The 10,012-nt window shown below is 38.9% G+C and overlaps 1 protein-coding gene across 1 annotated transcript in view; it reads left to right on the top strand.

The window, feature by feature from the left end:
- Window positions 1–817: 817 nt before the first annotated feature.
- LOC114469701 (breakpoint cluster region protein) overlaps window positions 818–10,012 on the top strand; it is a 55,231-nt gene continuing 46,036 nt past the window's right edge. Inside the window, exon 1 of the mRNA XM_028457451.1 lies at window positions 818–2,188. Coding sequence (XP_028313252.1) covers window positions 1,051–2,188 — 1,138 coding nt within the window. The 5' untranslated portion in view covers window positions 818–1,050. The remainder of the gene's footprint in view (window positions 2,189–10,012) is intronic.

Here is a 10,012-nt window from a genome sequence, read left to right as displayed (position 1 = left end):
GAATCTTTTTTATATTGTAGGGCTATGCTTATGTGTGGGGACCTGCTTATCCTTGTGGGAATAATCTTATTTGTGAGGATCAGCTAATCCTCATGGGGATATGATTATTTGTGGGCATTTTGAGGATTATATACACTTTGTTTATTCATTTGCAAATATGCTGCTTTTATAGTTATTGGTTGCTTTTTAGCCTCAGCTACATTTCGCTGATACCTTTAATAATATTTCTATAAACATACTAATTAGCTATTTATTATTAGGTTTTTATTTTACTTTTCCCAGGTCCATTACTTTACAAATAATAGCTTACGATTACTATGAACAGTACAAAAATTCAAGTGAAAAAGTTATTTTGGTGTGTCAATAAAAAGTGAAAGTGGATCTTGGTGTTAAAGTGCAGGTTGAGTCCATAACCGTTAGATGGCGCTGTAGTCCTTCAGCTAACAGAGATTGCGTTTCAGTACATTTTGACAGGTTAAGACTAAAGTGTTTGCTAAACTGCTGAAATATATCTTTAATGGTGGGTTTTAAAAGTACTCCGAGGTTTCTGTGTTGAAGCTGTGTGATTTGCACAAAACTATTTCACTTTTGCTTTCCCCTGCAGGATATCTAATCTCTCCCCCTAAAATGCGTCATTTCCTTTAGAGAGTTATATTTTTAAATCTCCACGTTTTCTTAGTTTAAAAAAAAAAAAATCTTTTGGGGTTTGGTTGATCAAGCGTTGGCTCACAAACGAGGCTTTTCAGGGTTTTGTGTTCAGCTTGTTAGGAGAAGGATCTGAATCCATGAAGCTCCTCCCCCTCTGAACCAGACACAAAACAGCACACACATGTGAGTCAGTCCGACAGCCAACACCGAGCAAGAAGGATGGTCTCAATCCTTTCTCTGCAACAAGAGCAAGAAGAAGCTCAGACTGTGGACCTTCTAAAGAACTAAAGCTGTGTCTGTTTCTCTCACCATGGAAGCTGTAACTTTAAAAGTTCACCTCTCACCTTGTTTTTGAAACTCTTTCTTCTCTAAAACTCTAAAGTGGATTGCTGATGTTCAAGAATGACAATGGTTGAACCTGTGGGATTCGTGGAGGCATGGAGAGCCCAGTTCCCAGAGTCGGATCCTCCTTGCATGGAGTTGAACTCCCTTGGGGACATCCAGCAGGAGCTGGACAAGTGCAAGACATCCGTCAAGGAGCTGGAGAAGGAGGTGAACAAGGAGCGATTTCGGATGATCTACCTGCAGACGCTGCTGGCCAGGGAGAGGAAGTCCTATGATGGACAGAGATGGGGCTTCAGAAGGATAGAAGATGGAGAGATGTCACCTCCACAAGAGAATGAGAAACAGTCAATAAGGTGCAAACCACCTCCAGAGATGGATGGTTCATTGCCAACCAAACTGAAGGTTGAGGTCTCACCTGTCCGCCAAGAACCTGAGGTTCTAGACATCCCAGTTGGCACGGGTTCGGTGGCGGCATTGAGGTCCAACTTTGAACGAATCAGGAGGGCAAACTCTCAAACAGCTGGAGATGGTAGAGGGATTTCACTGATTCAGGAGAAACCATTCTATGTGAACATGGAGTACCATAACGAGCGAGGGCTGGTCCGGGTCAACGACAAGGAGGTGTCGGATAAGATCAGCACTCTGGGCTGCCAGGCCATGCAGATAGAGCGCAAAAGATCCATGCAGTCCTTCCCAGGAAACCTGTCAGCTGCAGCAGGAGACATTGGCAAGGGAATTCAGAGGGGCAAGTCCACCGAGGGCATCTTCAACGGGTCGTATGACTACGCAGAGGTCAACAAGGTCAAGGTTGAGCGATATCCAGTGGAGGTCCAGCCTTACACAAGTGTGTATGTTGGAGGAATGATGGAGGAGGATGCTCACCTGGCCTGGCCTGATCGATCATTCTCCTTTGAAAACATTGGTGAAGAATACACACTGGACTGTAGCTCCAACGAGAACCTGACCTCCAGCGAGGAGGACTTCTCCACTGGTCGTTCCAACCTAATGTACCGGGAGAAGAGTCGCTCACCCTCCCAGCAGTCATTGGACAGTAGCAGTCCGCCCTCATCTCTGTGTCAGAAACACCTGAAGGCGTCCGAGGTGACAGTCGAGGTCCGAAAGATCTGGCCTGGCGACGGAGACTCAACCGCATCTAGCAGAACTTCTCAGGACAACAGTCTTCAAGGAGATTTGGGTAGGTCTATGAGACAAAGCGCAAGATATTAAAGAGAAATCAAACCCTGTGGTTTTGGCTGACTTGTGTCTAGGCTGGAAATAAATAAAAAAAACACCTTTATTATGGGCGGGGCTCCTGGAGCAGTTAAGACATGCCCAGTCACTCTCTACAGTAGTTAGTGGTTGTAGTGCTTTTCAAAAGTGAAAGGAAAACATGAAATGTTTGTGCCTTGTCTAAACATAAACTGTACATTTTCCTCTGTTGCTACAAAGTAAGGCTGCAAAGTTCAAAAGTGAGATGCTGATTATCAGGATTCAGACACTTATTACACACTTAGCTTCCAAATGCAGACGCTGGGACAGCACGGGCTGCTGGTTGAGATCCTCCACTCATGTTTTATAAGGGGGCGGGGCCAACAGTGGTGGTACTTGATGTAAGAAGCCTACCAAAACGACACAAACCACCATTCTCAGCCAATAGTAGAATTGTAATAGCCAGGTTTCAACACAGTGAGGGCAGTCACTCTTACATTTTTACAACAAATTCGCAAGATTTTAGTACTTTGACTAAAATGTCAAGAGTTGGACAGGGAACAACACTGCTTCATAATAAATAACATTTGTGTGCCATAATATGAAAATATAACCCACATTAGTCTGTGTCTCTCTTAGGGCTAAACAATGAATTGCATTTGCGATATTAGCGCTATATCATAAAACGCGATTTTCAAATCGCAAAGGCTGCAATTAATTTAAAACAAATTTTCAATATATTTTTTTTATTTGTTCTTGTCCTGTCTTGTACTGTCCTGTTAAGTTCAGAGAGTGTTTAAGAAGTGCAGTCCTCATGTTTACATGTTTCATGAAGTTAGTTAAATATGTTGAAGAGGTAAAGCCACAGATTTGTTTGCGTTATTGTTTGTTATCCTCTCGGACATATCGCGCATGAGGAATTATCGATATACTCTATATTCTTTATTTCGCCTAATAGAGCTAAAACATTCCATTTAAATTAAAGACCAGATTTGTTCCCTTTCATGCATCAAGTTGGGGCAGAATGTTTATGCTTACAATGAAAGCATTAACCATTGAATATAAAACCCTACTGTTTAATTCTAAATATCTCTGACTGACTTGTTTGGATTTTTTTTGATAACAAATATGATTTTCCAAAGATTATGAACTGTTTGTGGCAGATTGCTACACTCGATTACGTTTTTCTAATATGGTTAATTAAAAAAAGGAGTTTGTAACCTCTGAAATATAATGAAATCAGCATGCCTACATTGATATGATCAATTAGGAAAAAGTAGTTGTGTTTCCCTGAATGTTACGGTATATTACGTTGAAGTAACGAATTAATTATGTTGAAATGGCACCATATTTTCAGTAAATTAATATGAGAATTTTACAGATTGGTATTTTAAGTAATGTTTGGTCCCAAAGTTTGACTAGTTTGGAGTGACTATTTTAAAACTAGGGATGTCCCGATACATCTGTTTCACTTCCGCTACAATGCCGATATTGAATCCTTGCGTATTGGCCGACACTAATATCGATATTTTGTAGTGTGGAATGTTAGAAAAGGCTTGATCAAGTGATGTTACTCAAACAGATCGGTTCATATGTAGAACCGGTCAGTGTTTGTTCTTTTAGTCCACTTAAAGCATCACACTGAACATTAATGATGATGTGATTACAGAGAGATGAGCGAGTCTGTGTCGTCTTGTGTAAAAGTCACCTGCATTTTATTCAATGAAGACCTACATTTTACGACCTGACCCAAAATAATCTGCTGTGAATTGGGTCAAACGTCTGGATTAGGTTACACTCTTTAGATTTTGATAGAGCCCGACTTTGTGGGGTTAATGCTGATATTGGGGGTTTTGAAAAGCTGATATCCGATGTATCAGATGCTGTTAACCAATATATCGCTCGATAGCCGATACATCGGCCAATATATGAAATAAGAACATTGATATATATATATGGAGGGAAATGTCAAATGTGTGTCTTTTTTATACAATCAAACAAAAATGAATTTGAAATAAGATCTACAAACAAAACTATCATTGTTCTTTTTTTTTTTTAAATGCTGGTTTTGTTTACAAATCAAAAATTAGTTTTCACAAAATTATGAATTTGTGGGCGGGGCCTCCTCTGGACGATGTTAAAAGTCTTTTTATTGGTCAGTTTCGAACAACGTTGTGAGGCTTAAAGTGGAAACACAACCAAAACTTCAGGAAACTTAAACCAAATGTATAGTGTTTGGAAAACCAGTATCTAAAAACAATTAGTACTGATAGTTTTGTTTGCAAATCTTTTTATTTATTTATTACAAATCCATTATTTTTTGTTTGTTTGCACAAAAAAAGACACATTTCTCTCCATATATAAACAGAATATATACTGTACATGAACACAAATTGTTATATTACCAAAATATGATTTAAGACAAATAAAAACACTGCTAAATAAAAACAAGTAACTTTAATTAGTAACTGCCAAAACGAGGACTGTAAAAACACTGATAAAAAATAAAATAAAAAAAGGCAAACTTGTGCAAACTATTTCCAGAATACAATGTAAAAAACAATATTGAAAAAATAAAATTGCTCACATCACAAACAGTAAACACAGCCAAAATGTTGAACTTGTGCACTTCCCCCAGTGTTGTAATTTTGTTATCATTACTGCAATGCGAAAGTGGCAGATGATAATGCAGAAAGCACAGCACAAAGCCACAGAATTTCCATACAGTAAAATTAATACATATTATTGACCGACTGATTAATCATTTTTGATATTTATATCAATTGATAAATAACAATTCAATTCAACTTTATTTATATAGTGCTAATTACAACAATGGTCATCGCGTAGCGCGCAACACAATCAACAATAATCATTTGTCTTCATTTTAAACTTCCTTTGAAGCACTCTGTGATCCATCTGAATGTAGAGTGCAATGTATTACTGTATTATTAATAATTTATCATAAATGTCCTGATCACCATTTCTGGCTCCCAATCCAATTATTTGCTGATCCATATTTTTTGTTGTATGATTTTATTTCCCCTGTGGATATGCAAACACATTTTCAGAATGAAAAAAACCAAAACATTTGTATAAAGCTTCAATCTTCAATCTTCAAGCTTCAATCATAGATTACAGAAGCTAGAAGCATCACAAGACACTTCTCAGACCGTTATCAGAGATACAGACTCACACTTTACCGTCTGTCTGTGTGTGTGTGTCAGAATTAGAAGAGAAGGTTCCCTAATGTTAAAGGTTGCACTGTTTCCTTCTCTCGCTCTGTTAATGTGTGAGTGCGCGTGAGTCTGCGATGCGTTCATGCACAAATGTTGGCGTGTGTTAGTTAACTGTGTTAACCCTGTGTGCTTGTATCAAGTGTTGCAAGAATTGGCACAGATTCCATCCAGCACATCATTAATTATTATTATTTGTGTTACTGGTTTAAATTAGAAATAAACTTACTGACAAAGATATAAATGTGCATCATTCCAGCAGTCCTATGGATTCACTGTAACTATGAGGCTTTTCACATGCTTGTACTGTGACTACATCTGTCTCACAGACAATAGTACAGTCTGTTAAAGTCACACTCAGCACTATATTAGTCTGACACACTAAAAACAGTGTGCTAACGTGTTTTCAGTCTGCTTCGACAAGCGTATGTACAGTGAGCGCGACAAAAGCTTCTTTTTAGGTTCTCGGCTTTTGACTTGTGTGTCAGTGAGGGAAGCTTTGATGAAGATGAATAAAGACTGGGATGGCTGTTTGAAACCCTTTCCTGGAAGGAGAGAGGATGCACGAGGACGAAAGAGAGGAAGTGTGAGCGATTCCCATCTTCAGAAACAAAGGAGATGTGCTGAGCTGTGGTAAAACTACAGAGGAATCACATTGACCATGAAGCTGTGGGAAAGAACAGATGAGGCTCGGTTACAAGGTGGAGATCAGTGAGCAGCAGTTCAGCTTCATGCAAGTAAAGGTCACTATGGTTACAGTACAACCTTTGCTTTGATCGTGTTGAGAAGTACCGAGAAGGTCAGAAGGAGCTGCTTTACGATAAGTTGAGAGGAAGAGTGGTACTGCATAGGGCTGGGCAATATATCGAGATTCAAGATATATTGAGTTTTCTATTTTGGTGAAAATTACAATATTGCTTATATTGATGTATATTTATTTTATATCTTATTTTCTATTAATATACTGGTTTTAGGAGTCGTTTCTTTCTCTACTTCTCAGAACTAACCCATATATATATATATATATATATATATATATATATACTGTATATATATTATTTAAAGGTATATATTTTTGTTATGATATGAATTTTTAATATACCGCCATACCGGTGTATTTGATTACACAACTTTCGGAACGCTACGCTGCGCTGCAGAACGGACCCACAGTATTGCTCTGGTGTTAGTTACGGTGTAAATCACACTGTAAATGGATCAGAAAGACACAATTGAAAGCTCTGAAGCTGCATGTGAGCACGTGTCTGCGTGCGCATGCCTCTGCTACAGGAGAACAACACTCACGGACACGGAGGAACGGTTAGCTTAGCATATTGGCAGTTCGGCAGTAATACACAAAAAAAGAGAGCAAAGCAAATTTGTAATTCCTACAGTGCGAAAACAAGTCCCTACCTTATTCACCATAAAAAACCACCACACCACTGAGTATGCAGCATTTAAAGCTACAAATCAAGCTAATGCTAAAGCTAAAGCTAAGCTAGCGCGACAAAGAGCCATTGGGCTGCTGTTGCAAACTTGTATTACTATTAGTGTGGAATTATTCTACAATATTCACTCATCATGACAGTAAAATAGAGCATCCTAAGTCAATCTACTGCAGTAATTCCTCTCAACCAGTAGAAAACGCTGTGAACGCCTGATTATGCATGAAAAAAAAAAATACCGTCATATATTGTGAAATTGTTAGAATTTTGAAAATACCATGATATACATTTTTGGTCATCAGCCATAAGCCACACTACAGAACTCACTCACACATGCTGTCCCTTAGTGGAGAAAAAAACTTAAGTGGTACATATTGTGCAGCTGTTTGTTCATAAATGTGCCTTTGTGGCATTTTTTTCCCCAGAATTGTTTTTCTAGAAAGACTTCATTTGAATTAGAAATATCGACATTTCTATGGTATATCGCCATTTGAGGAAAAATATCGAGGTATGAGTTTTGGTCCATATTGTCCAGCTCTAGTACTTACTGCATGAGAAAGTAAGCAGTACCTAAGAAGTATGTCAGCACAGTAAGAACATGTCTGACAGCAGTGAGGTGTTCTGTTAGTATGACAGCGGCTTTCACGCTAACTTCCCCTTGAGTCAAAACTAATTTGATTTTAAAAGAAAAATTTAATAAAATACTTTTTCAAGAGCTTTCCCCTCTGTTTTGTTTAATTACAGAAAATGTCATTCATTTTAGTAAGAATGTAAAACATTATACCAATGTTTGTGTTAGTGTCTTAGTGTGGTAAATGATTTTTTCACAAAGTAAACACAGGTAATCAGGTATGGAAGACAAGACAAAGTAGCTAAATAAATCAGATATAGTTTTAGTGTTTAAATTAATGCTAATGAACAGTCATCTAAGCCGAGCTGTTCTAATAAAAGCGATCTATAAAAAAAATCAGGTCAGGTTTGATAAAAATGCGACTTCTGCTCTCATTAATGAGCTTCATTTTCTCTCCTCACTGTGTTGAGTCCAATTATTTGCTCCCATCGGGGGTTGAAACCCTCGACAGTAAACTGGTGCTGGTCTGAGCGGTGTGTTCAGACGGCGTCAGCCCGCCTCAGGGCCAGTGTTTTCGTGTCAGTACGCATCAGTGTTGTTATCCATGGTGGTGAGCAATTGCTTTAAAGGAGGTTCGTGTGGCTTGATGGATTTAGGGAGTCTCCTTGTCAGAAAAGAGCGCTGACAAGTCAGAGGACGGAGGGACTTTAAGTGTGTCACATGGCTTCCAATCAAAACGCCTGCCATCGGCTTTTCCTGTTGTTATGTGTGCACACAATAGGGGAATCACTCACTGTGCACCAGTATTGACACGGTAACAATAACACAATGTTAAGTGGGATAAGGAGAGCAGTCGAGGGGGGGTTGCTTTGTGCCAGGGACAGAAGGAGAGGTGGGAGTTTCTCTCAACCACACGAGGATGATGGAAAGTGAAGAAGATCTGCGGTACACACACTTTTATAATTCATTGACAAAACCCAGTCAAACTCAGCAGTTTCTGGTCATGTTTAATGTTTGGGACATATTGTTTTGAAGCCTGCGGCTCTCGAGCCACATGTGGCTCTTTAGCTTCACTGTCGAGACTCCTGTCAGTGATAGTACTAGAAACACCTTCATTCTTACACATTTAACCTTTCATTGCTTCACTCTGGCCATCAATTATGTCATCAGGCTCATTCGGTTTCATTAAACACGCGGGCTGAACATTTACTAGGCAACACTGCACGGCGAATCGTGCCGTTGAATATTGACTAGTTTGATAAATCTCCATAAAGTTCTTCACGAGTACCACGGCTCATTCTGAGACACACTAGGTGTAATTTTGCAATGGAACAGAAATAAAAACCTGGTCATGGGTGACTCAAATAATGTTTAAAGGCCCTTTGAAATCATATGTTTTTTTACGATCTTATTCTACCAATAAATCTTGCAAATATAGGACAAGAAAAGTGCCAAACAATGCACCATTTGTCAGTAATTGGTAATCACGCATTGCAATTTTCACTTCAGCACCCTCCGCTTCTTTAAATCCCTGAAATCCGTGCTCCATGTTGATGATGTCGGAGGGTCATCTTGGGTATCATCAGAACTTCACATGTATTCGTCACGAATGTACATGTATGTACAGTTTGTGATTTGAATAGTTTGAGGTGAAAATATTTAAAGACAACAGGTTTTCTGTGAACAGTTGTGAATTACAAAGTAAAGGATTGTGAGTTAAACATAGCTTCTTTTAATTATTTAGACAGCGACTGATATGACCACCTTTGATGTAAAAATAAATAAATAACTCACTGTAAAAGTATGTTGGTTTAATGTTCATTTCATGATTCGTTGACTAATAAGTGCAACTCACTCCAATTTGTGGGTAATTTTTTCATTTTAAGAGCCATCCTTCAGTGATATATAATGAGCTTTTACGGCCACCAGGCTGCTATACAGCATCCTGAATCCAATTCAATTTAACTTAATTAAACTTTATATAGCACCAAATACAACAAGTCATCTCATGGTACTCATCATAAAATATAAAGTTTACTTTACTGAAAAAAATAACATTTCCACTTGGGCAAACATTAAGGATGATGGAGGGGAAAAACTACATTTTAATAGGAATAAACCTCCAGCAGAACCAGGCTCAGAGGTGGCAGCCATCTGCTGGACTGGTTAGGGTTAGTGGACAGAAAGAGCCGAACAGAGCAGGATAGAGAGAACCATGAACCACCAGGAACGGCGCCAGGATACCTGAAAATGAAAGAGAGAAAAGCATGATACAGCCTCGACATTTAATCTGTTTAATCTATTTTTGTCTGTCAGATACTGAAAATGTGGACGGAAGAAGTAAATCCTGAGTTATTTCCTGGTCCTTAATGTAACGACATTATTTGCTGTCAAAATGAAACACAAATGAGCTCAAAATGCAGAAACGTATTGGAAATTGTGAGCTCTGCAGAGAAGGTGATCGGCCACAGCCTTACATCGCTCCAGGACCTGTACGTCGCCAGAACCTGGAGGCGTGCAGGTCGGATCACAGCCGACCCTTCCCACCCTGCACATGGACT

The sequence above is a fragment of the Gouania willdenowi genome, chromosome 9, assembly GCF_900634775.1.
Source record: "Gouania willdenowi chromosome 9, fGouWil2.1, whole genome shotgun sequence".
In the NCBI taxonomy this organism is placed as follows: Eukaryota; Metazoa; Chordata; class Actinopteri; order Blenniiformes; family Gobiesocidae; genus Gouania; species Gouania willdenowi.
This window is presented reverse-complemented; position numbering and strand designations above follow the sequence as displayed.